We start from the raw sequence: 21,237 nt of genomic DNA, 5'->3' as shown, positions 1-21,237 counted from the left end.
GAATTTGCAGATCAAGGAACCTCTAGGTGACAGTGATCACAGTGTACTGATGTGACAATGCACGAAGCCTCATAGCTCTCATTGTTCGGGAGTTTTTAACTAGCAAAAAAAAATCTGCATTCTGTTGCACCCACCGTATTCACCAGACTTAGGCCTGTGCAACTTCTTTTTGTTCCCGAAGCGCAATGCACCACTGAAAGGCTGTTATTTTCATGACATCAACACAATTCAAAGACCTATGACAAGAACATTGAGTAGTATACTAGTCATGGACTTCTGCCACTCATTTCAGTTGCTTTGTGATCGTTGCATGCAGTGTGTGGATGTGGAAAGAGTTACTTTGAATAAACCAAGGTTAGTTTACTTATACATGGGATCATTATTTTTTTCTAGCATCAGTCTCATTTTCCAGATGCGGCTCTGTCTAAATGGGAAAGAAATATTGAAATCTTTAGAAGAGTTCAATATTCTTCAATTCCATGCACCGTTTAGACTTTTCTCTTGCTTCAAAATATGTAATTTTTCCCAATTCTTTAAGTGCAGTTAATGCATTGAAAAATGGATCCTCTAATAAACATCTTATCCTGAATAAAATCAGATCTCAATTAATCAAATTGAAGAAAGCCAGCAATTTGTAACCTCTTACTGGATTGCAGTGAATTCTGGGATTTCAGGGAATGGACAAGTTGATCACACTATCAAAAACCCAGTGTTTGCTAATTTGACTAATTTTTTAATTCCACTCACTCACTCACTGTCAATCTTCTATATGTGGAGCATATCACATGAAGTGGAAGCAGATGTGGCACAGTAATGCAATAAATCAACTTATGCAGATCAGACATGATCCTCAATTTTAGATTCCTAGCTCTTTCTTGAACTGGTATGAAGAAGTTTTCCTTGCAAGAGCACATATTAAGCATACTTATGACAAGACTTATCTTATCTTACACATAAATATCTAAGTATAAATGACCCACCTCTGTGTTTTTACTGTACTTCAACTCTGATAGTTAAGTTTGTGTTTTGTGTTTAATGAGTGCTCACATTATCAACAAGACAAAAAATGCAACTTTCTTATTTCTCTCAAATTTATGGGAACCATTGATAATAAGTATATATATTTTGTAGGATACAGTGACAGGTGCAGTATTGTCACAGTAATTATTAAACAACTAGCTAAATTGGTTTCTAGTAATAGAAAATTTAATAAATATAATTTACATATATTATATTCTGACACCTCATGGTTAAGTTACCTTGATTATAAAGAATGAAACCTGACTCATTAAAAATTTTTAACTAGCAATTAGGTTAGTAACTAAATATATTTATCTCTCTCTTTCAGGTGTGGCCCTCCACACATTTAGCCACTTGGTTAAGGAATTTTACCCAGTCAGTCCAGAATTCCTAAATTACATTATCCGTTGATAATGTAATTTAGGAAATGCAGTATACCAGTTTCATATTACTTTGTTGTTAATTGTGTGTGTGTGTGTGTGTGTGTGTGTGTGTGTGTGTGTGCGTGTGCGTGCATGTGCATTTATGCAAACACAGCTAATTTTTTAACAGAGGTTCCAGAAGAAGAATATGATTGCAAGTCTCTTTTTGAAAGATTACAAGAGCAAAAAGATAAGCGGCAAGCTGAATATGAAGAGGCACACAGATTAAGTTAGTGTAATTTTTATTAACTATATTATATTCATTCAAACAGTTTTTCATCATTATCTACTCACTTCTTCATTTTTTGTTTTGGCGACGTACTACTTTCTGATTATCAACTGGAATTTCTAATGAACTAAATTTTTATTAATTTTTTTTTAAAAATAGGTGGACAATGCTGCTTCTCATTTTGCAGAAGTAGACATTAATTATTTTCTGTTTTGCCAACATTCATGTGCATATATGACAAAATGTGAAGCTGTTACTGTAGACCACTGATGAATGAGAAACCAGCTTGTCTCAGTATCTGCTGAGAAGTGTAGCACTTTATACACACTTTAAGATGTGTATGAAGTACAAGTTTCGTCCTTGAGGTTATCACAGACATTCTTTCAGATATGCCATACAAGCTATATTGCTACCTGGGAGTCTAAAACGCTGATGGAACTGATATTCGTGTGACACTCAAGTCAAGTGGACCCAATTTCGGCAAAGTATGGACGGTCTGTGGTAACCAAATTCTCTGCTTGCACCTTCATGATGGTGGGACTGTTAGTACAACCTGGGTATAACCTCCATGCACAAGTACATGGTGGGTGACCACCCAGGTGTGAACCAACGTAAGCAGGGGTCGAGGTGTGGCACCCACACCACATGGAGGAATGCCGCCCCTCTATGTTACCAGCAGTACTAGGTGGTAGATGAATCTCATCAACCGGTGCAATACCACCACTTTGCTTATTGGAGGCTTGAAGTCGTGGAACCCATGTTTAGTCTCTAGAGCTAAGTTCCGATCAGCTCTTCCCCATCTCTTCCATCATGCAGTATGATTGATGACTTTTGAGATTATGATGAATATCGTGGCGAGATCCATTATTCCTTCCATTTCGAGGGTACAGCTCTAAAACGGTGTTCGCAGGCCTGCCGCTAGTTAGTACACTGGACCGAACCTATTGGTAACTCTCTAGGAGGCTTCCAGATCAGCTAGTGTATAATCTTACTACCTCTACTCTGCCAGATAGGACTGGAGAGAGTCCGAGTAGTGTGTATGCGGGGGGGATTGTCGAGGCCAATGTATGTCAAGGATCTGGGTATATTCTTACCATGTGTACGCCATATCCTAAAATTTCATTACTTCATACAGCATGTCCGACCCACTTTTTCTTACTATTGAATACACCATGAATTGTCAAACTAATAGAGCAAGCTTATAATGTGAAAAGATCTAAACCTCCCAAACACTTCCTAATTCATTTCACAAATATACGTGGTCTCAATTCTAATCTCAACGATGTTCATTTCCACTTGCAGTTTTCCAAACCCCATGTACTTTTTCTGACAGAATCTCAGTTATCGGTTGATTCAACTACCGCTCATCTCAGATGCCCAAATTATTCGCTGTATGATTCCTTTCGCTTCAAAGGTGGTACTTGTGAATATGTCCATTCTGATATTCCCTGTCACAGACATAGTAATTTGAAATCTCCCCTTTTCAATCTTCTCTGGCTTAAAATCTCTCTACCTCATTGTGTCAAATTCATCTGTTGTCTCTACTGTTCTCCCAACTCCACTAATCACTTATATCTCTTTGACTTCCTCTTTTTGCAACTTGACTTTCTCCAGTCCAACTTTCCTAACAGTGAGGTAATTTACCTTGGCGATTTTAATGTTCACAACTCCAACTGGCTTCCGTTTTCTAGTCACACCGACCCAGCTGGTCGAGATGATGAGGCTTTTGCAATTACTAATGACCTTGCACAGATTGTTCATTTACTTACAAGAATACCGGACAATTCTAATCATACAGCCAACACGCTTGATCTTTTTCTGACTAACAACTCTTCTAAGTGCACGGTCGAAGTGAGAGCTCCTTTTGGCACTTCAGATCACAACTTGGTGATTGTCTCTTCTCAAATGGAGACTTTATCTCATGGCTATTCCCAACCTCGTGTTGTTTGGCATTCTCCCAATCTCTTCCCATTACAAGAATGCAAAATGGGATGACTTGCGAGATTTCTTTTCCTTGGTCAGATTACTGTTTCAAAACTTCTGATGTCAACGTTTGCTCAGATCGTGTCAGTGAAATTATTCTTGCAGGAATGGAATCCTTTATTCCACACTCCACTTTAAAATCCCATCCTTTATCTAAACCTTGGTTTTCCAATAAATGTGCTAAGGCTGTTCAAAAGAAGAACGTTGTGTATCGTAATTGGCTTGTTTCTAATTCTTCAGTTTCATTTTCTGTCTACACCAAAGCTCGCAACAATTGTAAAGCAGTTATTAATCAGTCCAAACTAGAGTTCGAACAGGCTAAGAGTAGAAACTTGTTTCTTGCCCTAATGGTAGCTGAGCATTCTGGTCTCTTGCCAAAGCTATTGGCCACAACTTTTGCCCATCTCTGCTCCCACCTCTGTCCAAACCAGATGGTTCTTTTGTCACTTCAGCCAAGGATAAAGCTGACCTGCTAGCATCCTATTTTTCTTCCAACTTGTGTATTAATGATCTTGGTAAAACCCCTCCCATCATTCCCAACACATTCAATGCCTCCTGTGGTCTTCCGTCAAAAGGATGTCAGAAGGATTTTGATGCTAAGAAAGCTCCAAGTCCCGATGGTATTTCTCCACTTGTTCTCAAAACCTGTGCTCCTGAACGTACTCATGTTCTTTGCCGCTTTGTTTCAATTTCTTATTCCAAAGGTGTTTTTCCTTCTGCTTGGAAATTTGCTCATATCCAGCCAGTTCCTAAAAAGGGTGACAAATCCCTTCCATCCAGTTATCGTCCCATTGCAATTACTTCTACTCTTTCTAAAGTAATGGAGAAATCAATTAACTGCCAACTCTTAAACTACCTAGAAACCTTCCGTCTGATCAACGATCGCCAGTATGGATTCAGTCAATGTCGATCCACTGGTAATATTCTGGCTTATGTTACCCATTTATGGACTAATTCAATGGAAAGGAACAACTACTTCTGTGAAACACAAGTAGTTGTTCTTGATATCTCAATGGCTTTCGATCGTGTTTGGCATAAAGGTCTTCTAAACAAACTTCCATCTTATGGTTTGCCAACTGTGTTTTGTAATTGGTTATCCAGTTTTCTCTCTGATCGCTCAGTGAGGGTTATGGTAGATGGCTCTCTGTCTTCTAACTTCTACACTAATGCCGGTGTTCCCCAGGGTTCAATTCTTTCCTCCACTCTTTTCCTCTTGTATATTAATGGCCTGCTTCCATTGACTGGAAATCCTATCCATAGTTTTGCCAGTGATAGCATATTGAATTCACTTTCTATTTTGAGAAACCTTGCCCTTCTCAGTCAGCTTCAACTTCTTGAAAATCTGCTACCAATCCTTAAATGCTGATCTTCAGGTAATTCTCCAGTGGGGCAAAGACAACTTAGTTGATTTCAATCCTAAAACTCAGTTTTGTCTTATATCTCGCAAAAAGGATTCTTCTGCTCCTATGCTTATCTTTAGTGACACTCCGATTTCTAGGCAAAATGATATATCTCTTTTGGGGATTACCCTGACTTCTAATCTCTCTTGGCACAAGCACATTACAAATATTGCTTCCTCTGCATCTAAAAAACTTGGTTTTCTCTTTTGCTCTCGGTGTTACTTTTCTTCCAAACAGCTGCTCACTCTGTATAAATCGCAAATCCGGCCTGCCATGGAATATATTATTTCTCACATCTGGGGTGGTGCCCCCAAAACCTCTCTCTCTCTCTCTCGGGCTTCTTGATTCCATTCAGAATTAATGATTCATCTCTAACAGAGTCTCTCCATTTGCTGTCTCATAGACATACTGTTTCTGCTGTATGCCTCTTCTACGGATATTTCCATGGGCACTGTTCTTCTGAATTGGCTTCTATAATTCCCACTCTCTCTTTCATCATGGACATCATGGATTTGATGATTAACACTACTATTACACAACTAGTCTGTTCGCCTGTATGCTGCATTTTACAGACATCAACAAAAAAAAAAAAAAATCAATAAAATGAAATGACCAACATCTCCATGGAATATTGATATTGCTCATGTAATTTGGCTGCTTTAAATTTTTAACTGTAGCACTTCCAATTTCTTTTTTTATTTTTTACTCCAGTGTTAAAACAATCTAATCTGTGTAACTAAAAAATTTATTTTTATTCTGTATAAGTGAAAAAAGTGTGAACTTTCTGATAGTAGTACAGAGCGGAGGAATTCCAACAGAAATATAAATTTTGAAGGCGATTGTGATTCTTCAATCCCTAGCACGAGGATTTATTTACTTTAAATGCTAGTTGTAGATTAGTACACCTTGTGACACTTATCATCAGGTCAAGTTAACTGGCACTGCATAATTGGTGAGGTGACTAATTTACCTTGGTAGGTAATTTATTCTTTTAATCTAGAAAACACTGCCATAAGGTATACAAGGTCCAACCTTCTGTTACTCCCTGAGATTATTTTATTTTTATATCATGATGAAATATTTCACATTGGAGGGAGATCTCAGTATAAAAAAAATCTCATAAGTATGATGCAGTATTTCAAAAATATCCATTGTCAGATGGTTCGGAAAATGTAATTATCCCAGTATTATTACAATTTTAAATGCTAGACTGAACATTTGAAGTCTCCTCTCTGACATATAATATGTCAGATAAGAGACTTCAGGTGTTCCACCTGATATATTCCACTTTTCTTAATAAACATCCCACTATAATTATTGTTGTCTACTGCAAAGCTCTTATTAGATCAAAATTTTAGTGTCATAACATTATATCCTCTAAATTAGTATTAATATATATTATTTGTTTTATAAATTAACTATATGAAACATCCAATAAATAAATAAATATGAAAAGTCCAGAAATATAGTATTAATATTAGAATGGCTAAATGTTGCAAGGAAACTGACTTTTCTGAATCTCTCAAAAAAAAAAAATAATAAATAAATAAATAAATAAATAAAAATTTCCAGTCACTCATACTTTTTTTCATTGCCAAAATGCGATTTGGTCAGTTCTGCTTTGAATTTAACCAAAGTCTCCAGTGCAGCCACCTTGCAAGATAATTTATTCCAGTAATTTACAGTACACTTCTCAGAGATAAACTTAATGAGATCCAGTCTTCTGTTGCTCCCTAAGATTTTATATTTATTTCACCTTTCTCTCCATATATCCATGAAAATAATAGTATTAGTCATATAGTGCATGGGGGCTGCAAGATCAGACTGTCTATTGAAAATTCAGCACTTCTTTATATAGTGAACCATTGAAGCAATGCTTCATTAACATTTGTAGCCTCACACTTTCTAAATTTTTTTCCCCTCCCGGTTATGTTATTTTCCAGTGATTATATGTAAACATGTTTATTCTTCCACAATGTCAATACTGTTGAAGAGGACAAAGAAAACTTTTTACACACTTCAGCATTTTTTGCACTGTGTTCTAACTCATAAATAATATAGACTTTTTCGTGAATTGAGAGACACTCTTTTGTTAGTAGACGTGTTCGAAAGAAGGGTTCGTTTATAACTGATTTTACTTTAAAATGACAGTAAAGTCATCTGCATACAAAGTTCTTAGAAGTCCCGTTTCCAAAATTCTTAGAAGTCCCGAAATAAACTTATGGTTCAGCGAATACAAGACAATCTGTAAAAAGGGTAATGCAACAAGCAGAATGCCAGTGCACTATTTTATAGCCCCATCCACAAAAGGACAAGGTCATAAACTTGCAGCTAATCTGATGCAGGTGGTCATAAAAGCTAAGTTGCCCTTTTCATTTTGTCTATTCCAAGAATTGGGTTTCTTCGACTATCTGAGCAATTAAGAATGTTTGCGTAGTTACCAAAATTTGTATGGTATATCCATGTAGTACACTCATTATAACAGTGAGCATATGGGAATCCATGTAAATTAAAATCATTATGGCTTTTTGCTCATTACAGTCGTGATCTCGTTATTTCCGTGCTCATTATAGCCAAGTTCAACCTTAGAAATATAGTAATGGACTTAATTTCTGGAATTTAAACATTCCTTTGACTTTTCAGTTTCATATTTTATATCTTACAAATATTATTCGTAGTGCCAAATATATTTAAAGATTGATACAAGGTGTGACTATTAAATAATGATACTGTTGCAATAAAATAAATATAATTGAGATATTTTGTACCTTGCAAGTTATCCCTTCAAATAATTGCCTTGGGCTTGCACACATTGTTCCATAAGTTTGTTCCGAACACAGAAACATTTCTGGAAGTCATCTTCTGTAAGCTTTTTTAACACTTCAGTTGGTTTTTTTTTTTTTCTTGAATGTTGTCAATGGACTGAAAATAGGTTTCCTTAAGTACACTTGCAGTTTAGAGAAGAGAAAAAAAGTCAAAACGGGCTAGGTCTGGCAAATTATAAATATATTTTATAAATAAATAAATTTATTTATTTATACACATTTATTTTATAATAAATATAAATCTTATTTGAATAAAATAAAATGTTCATGTCATTACTGAATGTTAGAAACCAGAATGGCGTTCTGACGAGCTCAGGTTCATTCCAAACCCAGATTGAATTCCTTTTGGAATGAACTGGAAATTAAATCCTCCCCTCCCCCTCCTTTTTTTTTTTTTTTTTTTTAATGCAGAACTAGAACTTGAAATAGTAGTTTATATTATCAGTGCTAAAGTGTAACTAGTTTACTACTTTTCAAAATTTTTGAAGCTCTTATATCGCAATACACAAAGCAAGTACACCTTCAGCAGGATGGCGCACCGTACCATGCAGTCAAAACCAGCATGAAATTGCTGAAAGACCATAATATAAATTTTGCCAGGCAATAGTCCAGATCTAAGTCCAAATGAAAATTTGTGGTCAAGGCTGAAACAATTATTTGTTGCCAAAATCTCTGTAAGAAAAGAAAACTGGTTGAGGCCATCATTCACAGTTGGTTCTGGATCATTAAGAAATACAAGAAGCTAAAGAAATAAGAGTTTATTCAATTCTGTGTCAAGACAAAGTGAATTTAGTTTAAAGGCTTCTCAACAAAATATTAATTTAAATGAAGTTTGTACTTTATTATTGACTTAAGAGATTTTATGATTGTCCACATTTATATTTTAATAAATGTAATTTGTATTGCATCTCATTGTTGTTTCTTAAGTTATTTTAAAAAATATTTGTCAGATTGCAGCTAATGATATTTTTCTTTCAGAATAAAATAAATTTTGAATTCAAAGTTAAGTCAGTATACATTTGTTATAAGTGAAATTTACATTTATTTTTAAAAATTATCCATAATTAATTTCAGTAGTGTATATGTTGTTATTGTGTATATGTGTGAGAGAGAGAGATTGCAGAATTATACATGTCAAACTAACTTTGGTTTCCCAGCTTCTGTGACAGTTTGAGGTTGAAATTTAAAAAATTTCAACTTCATCTTGTCACAGAAGCTGGAAAAATTTCCTGAAATTGTAATTAATTACTGAATTCCCTTCTAAAAAAAAAAAAAAGCCATGGATGCCAAGCATTACAGTGATCAAGCAATTTTCCAAAACTACAGTTCCTATTCAGTTTTAAAAGTTTTCCTATGTTCGTATTAATTAATAGTAAACTTATTCTTGCAAATTGTAAGCTTTAGAAAGGAAAACCACTTTTTTCTTCTTTTTTTTTTTTCCCCTTTAGAGACTTACACACTAACTTTTATACTGCTTATTTGCTCCAGTGGCACTGTTCCTGCCTCCCCTTGGCATGGCCAGAAACCTGGGAGAAAAAATCCATTCTCCCAGTTCTGAAAGAAGCAAAGATGGATAACAGTATGTTTCCACCTTTAGAGACATTGATCTGAGACTCAAGATCTGAGACATATTACACCGGAAATTACTTTGCTCAGCCCAAGAGGTTGAAAACAACCCCTGAAGAGGAGATACCAATATTCCTCATTTTGCACTCTGTCAGACCAGCCTCTTAAGTAAACTATCTTCCTTCCTTGTGCAGAAATGCATCGAGTCTTCTACAGGTTTGCTAAAATCAGTGAGGTGACTCCAGTCTGACAATCTTCTAGTAGAGACTACTCAATCCAACTATTCTACAAAGCTATTAAAGCTGGCATCCTTTGGCAGACATTCAATAAAAGTTACTCCCCATGCGACCTTCTCCTCGAAATGCGTAATAACAGAGTGGGACTTAACTATATCACGGGAGGAATTTGTTCAAGAACTACCTGAACAAAGAGTCATCCAAGCAAGAAGACTTGTGACTCAAAAAGATGGTAGTCTTGTTCTGACAAGGAGCATAATCCTCACTTTTAGCTCTCCCAACTTATCAATCTATCAAAGCAGGCTATCACCATTGTTGCATTCAACTTTGCATTTGAAATCCTAGGAGCTTCAAGTGCCAAAAATATAGTCACTCACAGACTGCATGTCGAAGTAAGGCAATATGTCCTAATTGTGGGTTACAGGAGCACAATCAATCTGATTGTGCCATTAGCACTGCTCATTGTCCAAACTGTAAGGGTAACTGCCTGGTGGTCTCCAAAACATATGAACTATGGAAGTAAGGAAAAAAAATCCAGAAATATAAAGTAAAGAAAAAAGTCACATACTCAGAGGCAAGAAGACAATCAAAACAGAGTCAAAATGGACATATGCCACAGCTGCTCAACTTCAGTCAGTAGGTATTTAGACAGTGTATTAGGTTCCCCAAATATATATATATTGCTAATTGGGTACATGCTTGCTCTCTACTTCCGAACAGTGTCCTTTGCAACAAATAACTGAACTAGCCAGTAATACCCCAATTACCATTCCAGCCAATGTTACTCCAACAACAAAACCAAAGGTGACAGAATCCACCAAATTGCAACCAACACTCTCTACCAGAATGGATATTGATGAACAGAATGAGCTAAATCATGTAATTTTAGAATTCCATGTGAATGAGATGGACATAACAATTCCCTATTTTCCTAAGAAAGAAATTATACCATCTTTAGACAAGATAAAAATATTGACTCACCAGCCCATTGTGGTTCTTTTTAGAACCAATGTTCTATCCAAACATTTCTTTTCAGACTCCTTTAGAAATATTGGCAGTACACATTGTAATCAGTATCAATCTTACAATAGCTTCTATATATCTGCCTCCCAATTTCTCGTTCTCCTCAGATGACTTGGAAAATATAATGGATCAGCTGCCACCTCTGTTCTGCCTATTTGGAGATTTTAGTGCTCATTACTCACTGTGGGGATCTCCAACAATTTACAGGAAAGGTAAGCTAATAGAATTCCTGCATGATGCTTATCAGCTTACCCTATTGAACACTGGTGATCCTACCTATATCCATTTTTTTTACAAGACCCATGATTGCAATAGTCTTTTCAATCTGTTCTCAATGTTTCAATCTGTTCTAAATAGCAATAATTTACCGATTCTTTGCAAGCTCCAAACACAGGTAAATTTGCCTCCTCTGCTTCATCCTACTTGGAAATTTCATAATGCACACTGGAATGAATATGCATCACATGTTCAGATTGATGATGGTTCAATCCCAGTCCATAGCTAACGTTATTGAATGTATTGAATTCTCCCAGGGGCTCACATCTGGTGAGTATGGGATTGGCACACCCAGGGTCCTGAGCTGGATATCATTATTCTTCTCTTTCTTGGTGATTTCCTTCTATTTCTGACTCTCTCTCAGGGGTAACTCAGAAATTTTTTTTTTTTTTGGCTGGTGCAGCAAAAGCCTTAGACTTCCTTGCACCATATGGTTAATAATAATAAGTATAACTAACCAGATTTTACAAGCTGCTACCACTATAATACCAATTTTTTTGCCAGAAAAATGCAAACACAAGAATTACTGGTGGAATCAGCAATGTATGCTCACTAAACAGGGGAAAAAAAAAAAAAGAGCTTAGAATTTGTTTTGCAAATTCCCTAAAACTAGTTACCTCATTAACTTTAAAAGACTCAAAGCCAAGTTCCACCAAATAAGAGAGGCGCCTCCATAGCCAGGTGGGAAGGAGCAGCAGTGCAGAGCACATGCTTCTTGATTAGACCGGGGTTCGAGCCTGTCACCGCCAAATACGGAGGATGCGGAAAGGTCAGGGACCGCATTTCCCGGAGCAATATGGTCTTAGCTGCTAATGCTCCTAAAAAAAAAAAAAAAAAAAACCACCAAATAAGAAGAAAAGCAAAGAAAGATGCCTGAATTAGTTACTCTTCAACTGTTATTATTAGTTATTCTTCAACAAGAATTCAAACACCGAATGGCAAATACATGCAGTCCCCAATTTCAGTACTAAAATGGAAAGGGCGGGAGCTATCCTCACCTGCAGAAATGCCGAATAGCCTTAGCTGTATCATTTGATAACCCCCAGGGACTCACATCTGGTGAGTATGGGCTTGGCACACCCAGGGTCCTGAGCTGGATATCATCATTCTTCTCTTTCTTGGTGATTCCTTTCTACTTCTCTCTCTCTCTCTCTCTCTCTCTCTCTCTCTCTCTCTCTCTCTCTCTCTCTCTCTCTCTCTCTCTCTCTCTGTCTCTCTCTCTCTCTCTCTCAGGGTAATAGGGAAATTTTTTTTTTTTTTTGGCTGGCGAGCATAAGCCTCAGGCTTCCTTGCACCATATGGCTAATTATAGTAAATAATAATAATAAGTATATGTGCAGTATTCCCTTACAACCCATTCTTTTAACAAATAATGGCATTTGCAGAACAGCATAAAAATCAACTTCACTATGCTGGTATCACACCCGAACAACCAGTCATTCATATCTTTTAGAATCTCTCAATAAAACATCAAATAATGCTGCCAGTCCAGATAGTTTACTACACAATAAGGTGTATAAGGCCTTGAATGGGTTGAGCATGCTGAATTCTGATGGGATCCTTCCACTTGTTCAGATTACGATCCTAAGGGGGCATAAATTCAAATTAAAAAAGGACAGATGTAGAATAGATGTGCGGAAATTTGCCTTTAGCCAGCGGATGGTTAATTGCTGGAACAAACTTCCATCTGTCGTTGTGGAAGTTGATAGGTTGAATAAATTTAAGGAGAAACTGGACAGGCATTTGGAGGGAATGGTGTGTTTTTTTTTTTTTTTGGCTGATGCTGCATAAGCTCATACACTTGCTTTCTTGCATCACATGCCACTACTACTACTACAACGTTAAAAAAAATAAACAACAAAGCAAATAGTTCCCTGTTAAATTTCTAAAATTGAATATTTTTAGAAAATACCCAAATTCCTTGCTGCACTCAATTGTGTCCTGGCCTTCCCGAAGCCACAAAAGGATCATATCCCTCCACATAATTATGGACTGATTTCACTGACTAGTGAGTGGTTTAGGCACAGTCTTGGAAAAAATGGTACATAGGCAGCTAATGTGATTCCTGGAAACTAAAAACTTACTGAACAATGACAGTACAGGTTTTGGAAGAATTGGTTCACATTAGACATGAAGATCAGAGCAGAAGCAAACATCTGCAATGCTTTTCATAAGGAGACAACTAATGGTTATGGTTAATCTCGATATTAAGAAAGCCTTTGATATTAGCTGGTGATATGGAGTTCTTCAAGATCATTTTTTTGATTTGAGAGGACCGTTACCTCAATTTATAGAACACTTCCTACGCCACAGAATGTTTCAGGCTAGTTATCTAAACAGCTTAATCAAATCATTTGAACAAGAGAAGGGTGTACTGCAAGTTCCATCCTCACTGCAACTTTATTTACAATTAGAATTACAAATCAAAATATTCATATTTTGAAGAAAATAGTGGAGGAAGGCAGTTATAGTGACAAACACATATTTAATGTGGATGGAATTGGATTGTTCTGGAAGTAAATGCCTTCTAAGACTTTTTTTTGTCAAAGAAAGGAAAATCTTAGCTTGGATTTAAAGTGTCAGAAAGATTGATTAACACTTTTATTAGGAGATAATGCTGCAGAAGATTTGAACTTGAAGCCAGTGCTTGAGTATCATGCTCAGAACCCCAAGCCTCTTAAAGGCTACAATAAATAATTACTACAAGTAATTTGGCATGCTAATGAAAAAAAGCATGGGTAACCAAAGGACTACTTGAAGATTGATTTTCCACCTATTTTGGCCCTACAGTTGAAAAATATTGTAAAATAAACAATCTTGATTTTAAAGCCTTGATTTTGGATCATGCCTCTGGTCATGCTATCATACTTGTGTAGAAATGCTAAAGTGATATTTTTAACCAACAAATACTACATCATTATTGCAGCCCTTAGGCCAACATGTACTTGCAGCTTTCAAGACTTATTATTTAAGAAGAACTTTTGCACAGGCAATTGAAGCTACAGCAGAAGAAAATACAATTTCATTGGTATTTTCATTGGTATTGGTATTAGAAATATAAAAGATGCCATTAAAAATATTCATGAATCATGGCTTGAAGTGACAGCAAGCAGTATGAAAACACAGCTCTCATACTGCTTGCTTGTATTAAGGAATTCATTGTAAATGTTTGTGAATTGCTTAAATTTCATACAGAAGATCTCAGTAATAATGACCTTATTAATTTAGATGTAATAATGACCTTATTAATTATTAGAACAACAACAACGTGCTTTTAAAGATGAGGACAATTGTGAAATAGATGAAAATGAACCATCAGAGGAGTTCACTTTAAAAATAATTATATTGAAATATTTCGCACTTGAAATTAAAGCAAGTCCATCAAAACCTGGAGGAAGATATTAGCTGCTACAGAAAATTATATGAGGAGGAGAAGAAGGAAAATAATGCAGTTCAAACTTCGCTATTGAAGTATTTTTCCAAAAAAATAAATTATATAATTTTTCACACCTTTTTTATGTATGTATCTATATGCTTTTGTTTCAAATAAACTTTTGACTAATGAAAACATTTTTTTTTTTTTATCCTTTGCATTCATATTATAATAAAAAATAGTTTAAAAATGCATTTTTATAAATTTAGTGCTTACCTTGGAAATCTTAGAACCAATTGCCCTATTTTGTATTGAACACTAATTTTTGATTAATGTGATTTCAATTGGTGTGGCACTTTCCAGGTATGCAGGTAATCTTTCCAGGAGTGATTACTGTACTTATTTATTCTACCTAATAATAGATTAAGGAACAAGGTAGGATAAATAGGTACTTACCTGTTTACCTACCTTGTTCCATATTCTATTTATTTTATCCTACCTTGTAATACTTATTTCTCCTACTTTGTCCTACCTTGTAATACTTATTTCTCCTACTTTGTCCTACCTTGTAATACTTATTTCTCTTACTTTGTCCTGCATTTTAATACTTATTTTTTCCTAGATTGACTTGGCAACAGATGTGTGTGCATTCTGTGTTGTAATACCTTTTTGAGAAGTAATATGTATTCCAATGATATTTCAAAATTCTAGATCAGTATATTCATAACAGTAATGATAGCAGATCCTTAACTCTACCTTTGATTGTGTACTTAATATAAAACAGCATGCATTAACTTAAATAACTATTGGCAGTACTATATGACTTTATTGATCCACCTTTCCTGTAAACACAAACATATAAAAAGTTAGAAAAACTTTTTATACAAAAACTCAGAACTTTTTATACAAACATATAAAACAGTCTCACCATCATGTTCCTTTTCTCCCTTGGTCACTTAAATATCACAGATGTAGATCATCTGCTGTTTTCCCATGATTCTCTAATCTTCCCAGAACCAGAGTAAACCATATGATATGTAGAGTGCAATTCTCTATCTTAGAAACATTGAGGATGTATTACTGTGCTCATTACTTAAACAATAGAGGCAGTATGGAGCAAAAGAAATTATGAAGTCAGTTCATAAAAAAATTATAGTGAGAAACAATTAAACAGTGACATGTATAACCATCTAACTTAATTCATTAGCTCAGGTAAGTAAATCTTTTTCAATTTTCATTATTGATACAATGTAACAATAAAAAAAGAAAAAATCTTTTTAGTTCTAACAGTTCATCACATGGTTTTTAGCTTCTTTATATACATGTAAAGTTTATCTGACATATACAACTATACTGATTAGTATATATACTTTTATATCTAAGTTGCATGATAAAAGTAAAATGTCTACAGTATATTATTATGCGTAAAACAATGAATGTAAGCATATTAATTTTGTAACCGAAATTAATTTTCAATGTTTTCCACGTGTATTTTCCACATTTCCTACTGGTATTTCTGTTTTTATTTGTTATGCAATATAGATTAATTTTGGAATCGTTACAGAACATTTTAGAATTACTGTGTACCAATTAAATATTTATTTTCTTAAGATTATTATTCTTAGGAAATATCATTTAACTGAAAACAGAATAATTGCCTTCTTTACCTTATAGAGAATTTAATCAAAGGATTAGATGATGATGAAGTTGCTTTCTTGGAACTAGTAGACAAAACAAAAATGGAAATGGAATCGCAGCGTTGGAAAGAAGAATGTCACGAAATTCAAGAATATAGAATATCCTTTTAGCCACATTCCTGAGAGAGAGAGAGAGAGAGAGAGAGAGAGAGAGAGAGAGAGAGAGAGAGAGAGAGAATGAATGAATGAATAAGCAAAGTTAGTAAAGTGAATTGTTTCAACTGAATTATAACCAGCATTATTTAATGTATCTTTTCAGTGCCAGGTGCCAAGCGATTTTGTGATCAAGTGTCTTTACAAGTGAATTTGCACTCTCTTGAAGAAATAAAATTGTTTCCTTAAGTATTTACAGCATTACACTAACACTCAATTAAATAATCTTCAGTAAAGAAAGCACTTTACTAGATCAGGAGGAAAAGTAACCTTTCTTTCTTCTTTTAGTTTCTTATTTTTTATTACTAACCCACTACTGCTTGGTCACAAAGGTGACACTGCTCCTGCCTCCACACGACAGAGCTGGTAATTTTTGTAGTGGAAAAGCTCTCCCATCCAGGACAAAATGGAGCAAATGGTACCTAAAGCCCAGAAATCCACTGGGTGCATAAATGAAACCCTCACATGGCAAAATCACAAGTGGAGCGTGATTTTGTTGCAGTCAAAAGACATAGATAGAATCGAGACTCCAACATTCCTCATTATCCACCCAACTCAAAACAATCAATTGGAAAACTCACCATTTCTAGTGCAGAGGTGCCTCAAAAGCATAATTGGTAACCCATGACAGTTTGTCATTTAAGATCAGAAGACTTCTTGGTTGAAGTTGCCACCACTTGACAGTGAGCAGGCGCCTCCGTAGCCAGGAGTGGCAGTGCATAGCACACGCTTCTTGATTAGACTGGGGTTCGAGCCTGTGACCAAATACGGAGGATGCGGAAAGGTCAGGGAATGACCACCGCATATCCCGGAGCAATATGGCCTTAGTTGCTAATGCTCCTAAAAACCAAATAACAACAATAACAAAAGACAGTGAGCAACTACTAAAACTAAAATCTTTTGGGGAAACTTCTGTTACCGTTTCACCACATGCTTCTCTGAACATGTCAAATTGTCACCACCAAATAAGACCTCATCCACTTGTCCGATGGAGAGCTAAAACAAGAACTTCAAGATCAAGGAGTCGTCAAAGTCACGCAGATTATGACAAAGAAGGTCGGTATTCTAGTTCCCATTCAGAACATAATCCTTACTTTTGACAACCCCAACAATGATCATATCAGGTTGCCTTAACTACTGTGTTAAAGCTTACATTCCAAACCCCTTATGCTGCTACAAGTGCTGGAAATTTGGTCACTCACAGACAGTCTGCAGAGGAGGAGCAGCCTATGCCACGTGTGGATCCACTGCTCACACCAATACTGATTGCACAGCCACAACACCCAGTTGTCCTAACTGCAGAGAAGCATATCCAGGATTTTTAAAGGGGTGTCGCCTTTGGAAACATGAAAGAAAGATGCAGCAACACAAAACTAAATACACTGTAAGCTACTCAGAGGCCAAAAAAATCCCTACCAGTCCCAAATACTAATAAGTCACATTATGCACAAGTATTCAAAAGACAAATAACAATTGTTATCCAAATGGAGGTAACCATGCCACCAAGTGAATTATATGCATCTTCCTACAGGATCTACTTCAGCTATTGATGTCTCTCTATGCTCAGCAACTGTATATCCTTTATTTGAATGCACTATTCACAGCAATCCACTGGACAGCGATCATTACCCTGTGATATGCTGTATTGACATCAGCATGCCCCACTTTTCTAACCGAATTGCCAAATGGAATTTTAAGCTGAATGAGATGTATACAAGCAGCTAGCAAGCACTAGAAGAAAAGCAAGTCCAAAGACATCCATAAACTTGGCAGTAGACTATATATCTAACCAAATACTGCAAGCAGCAGACCAAAACAATCCATGAAAATATAAACTTGCTCAAAGATGTGGTAGAATAATGAATGCAGTGCAGCTAATAAAAAGAGAACAGAGTATGGAACATCTTCAGGAAGTTGCCAACAGCAGTGAATCTCAGCTGCTTTAAACAGGCAAGGGCAAAATGTGTCAAGCAGACCTGCAAAAGGGAGGCATGATGCAATTACAAGAATGACAAAAACCCAAACAATATTGACAAAAATACAATGAATCTATGCAAAACACCCACACATCAACCTTCCTATGCTCACTGTCAATGGCTATGATATTACAAAACCAGAGGAGATTGCAAATACTTTGGGTAAATCGTTCATGGAGAGTTCAGCTACAACATCATATTCTCCACAATTTCAGGCAACAAAACACAAGCTGAAAAAACACTTAACCAATTTTGAATTGGCATCAAGTGCAACATACAATCTTCCTTTCACAATTTCAGAATTACCCCATGCTCTAACCCCCACCAAACTCAGTGCAGCAGAACCAAATGGAATAGGAATACATTATATCATGATAGCACAACTTACTGAACCGGCCCTCAAGACACTGTTACTTCTCTACAACATGCTTGTGTTTTGGCATTTCCAAAACCAGGAAAAGATCCTACAAATCTGCAATGCTACCGACCTATTACACTCCCAGCTGTACAAGCAAGGTCATGGGAAAAAATTATCAATGCCCAGCTATCTTGTTTTCTAGCTCGAAATGACCTCCTAAACCCAGTGCATTACAGCTTTCATGAAGGCAAATCCACTGTCAACATTTTGATCAGGACATTGATAAAGCCTTTGATATGGCTTGGAGATACGGTATAATGTGAAACTGTCTGGAATTATTTGGATATTTGTCACAGTTTATCAGAAACTTCCTACACCACCACTCATTTCAAGTTCATAACCTCTTATCTTCAGATTTTATCCAGGAAGAAGGTGTTCCACAAGGATCAGTTCTAAGTGTCACTCTGTTTAATGTAATAATGAATTCAATAACACAGGACCACCACAAACAGTATCCACTGCCCCGTGCACCAATGACTTCAGTATCTCCTGCCATTCCCCTAATATGCGAATGGTAGAAAGATAGTTTTCTGCAAGGTGCCATCAACAAAATAATTAAATGGTCCCAAAACAATGGATTTTGCTTCTCACACCAAAAAATGATTGGGATACACTTCTGTAGGAAGCATAACCTACAGTCACACCCGGAACTTTGACTAGAAAATCAAATCATCCCAGTGGTTCCTAGTATCTGTTTTCTTGGTGTGATATTTGAACAGAAACTTGCCTTCCTTGAACATATAAAAGCACTATGGTTTACTTGCCTCAAGAAGCTAAACATTTTAAGAGTGCTATCAGCTCAACGTGGGGAGCCGACTATTACACACCACTACATTTGTACCATGCATTAATACGGTCGCATATTAATGCATAGTGTAGAGACTACAGTTCTGCAGTCTATAGCTCTGCTGGACTAAGCACTTTACGTTGGCTTGATCCTGTACACCACAGTGCTTTTTGTCTTGCATTGGGGGCATACCATACATCATCCATTCAGAGCCTATATGCTGAAACACACAAAACCTTGCATCTACCCATGCAAGTACTTTTAACAAACTATGCAGTCAAACTCAAAGGGCAGCCAAACAACCCCATTTGGAATGGACCTTTCTTTCCCAAATGGGGGAACCTTTAACAGAACTTATCCACTACCAACCCACCAACTGGGATACATCTTTGTTCGCTGCTATCTGACTGGCAACTTGATTTAGTAACATACAGCCTACTGTCTCTCAAACAATCCCTCCTTGGACATATCATATACTATGCGACATTTAATTTTCAGCTTGCTTGGGAAAAATGCACCTTATTTGAATAGAACATACTGAAAATTCATGCCATATTGAGAACTCAGCAAGCTGAGTACACACCAATCTACACAGATGGCTTTAAAACTGACAGTCATGTTGGTGCAGCAACATTATTTTTCAATATTACCATAGCCAAGAAACTTCCTATTGAATGTAGCAGCTATACTGCAAAACTCTGTGTTATCCACATAGCCTTAAATTACACACTCATAACAGGCATACTGCACAGTGTTGTATATACAGACTCCATTAGCACTATACAACAATGCAAAAAATGATAACCCCTTATTTAGACAGATCTGGAATATTCTGACTTAAGTTAAATCACAATGAGTTCTCTTTTTGGATCCCTAGTCAAGCTGGAATTGCTGGAAATGAACATACCGATCTAGCTGCCAAAACTGCTACAGATCATATGGACCAATCCTCTACTACAATGATATCTGTCTACAAGTTCATTATAAAGAAATGATGTCTTGAACAATGGCAACACATCTAGTAGAGTCAAGCCAATACAAGCTACTCAGTATAAAGAAAGATCTTAAACCATGAAAATCCAGTATAAATAAAAACAACATGAAATTGTATTAGGTCAATTACAGATAGGCCACACACACCTGATGCATCTTTATCTGCTTATAGCCACTGACCCACTACAGTGCACAAACCGCAATGCCCATCTTACTGTCCAGCATATTCTCATTGATTGCCCCCATTTACAGCAGTGAGTGACAAACTCTGCCTCATTTTTAATGACAAACGCTGAGTTTTGCTCACCTCCTAGGAGTTACGCCACATGTGGACAAAATCTTTGCTTTCCTCAAACAGATACAACTCTACAATGCACTCTAAACTTCAACTGGAATTCATATTGATAAAAACATGCATTGAACTCTACCATAGTTAGGTGCATTATAACTGTGTTGCCCTTGTGCCATAAAGCCCACAAACAAACAAACATAATGTATCGTTTCAGTTTATCATAATGCAATTCACAGCCTTTAAAGCAATGAATTACATTACATTAATTCATACACCTTTTGTTTTTCTCATTGTGAAAATATCTCACTTCTGAGTTTGTCTTGACTTGGCGCATTATGGCCTTAGCTGCCAATGCGCCATTAAAAACCAACCCAAACCAAACCAAATCTGAATTTGTCTGCCCTTCACACAGGGTGATTATCCACCCACTGAAGAGGGAGCAGCTGTTCCCACAATGGTGCTGTCTGGTTAGTGGCACCTACTGAGCAGTGCAATATGGCCTGAATTGCTGATGCACTTAAAACCCTACTATAACCAGCCAGCTCTACTGAGATTAAGTAACAGTTTT

The 21,237-nt window shown here is 36.3% G+C and overlaps 1 protein-coding gene across 4 annotated transcripts in view; it reads left to right on the top strand.

Annotated features, from left to right (window-relative positions):
- LOC150080569 (PSME3-interacting protein) overlaps positions 1–21,237 on the top strand; it is a 102,201-nt gene that overhangs the window by 37,782 nt on the left and 43,182 nt on the right. For all 4 annotated transcript variants that reach the window (XM_090382054.1, XM_090382055.1, XM_090382053.1 and 1 more), the window contains 2 exons: positions 1,573–1,671; positions 16,028–16,150. In XM_090382054.1, coding sequence (XP_090238180.1) covers positions 1,573–1,671; positions 16,028–16,150 — 222 coding nt within the window. The remainder of the gene's footprint in view (positions 1–1,572; positions 1,672–16,027; positions 16,151–21,237) is intronic.

Source organism: Mastigoproctus giganteus, chromosome 9 (genome assembly GCF_048544385.1).
Source record: "Mastigoproctus giganteus isolate SK-2022 chromosome 9, ASM4854438v1, whole genome shotgun sequence".
In the NCBI taxonomy this organism is placed as follows: domain Eukaryota; kingdom Metazoa; phylum Arthropoda; class Arachnida; order Uropygi; family Thelyphonidae; genus Mastigoproctus; species Mastigoproctus giganteus.
This window is presented reverse-complemented; position numbering and strand designations above follow the sequence as displayed.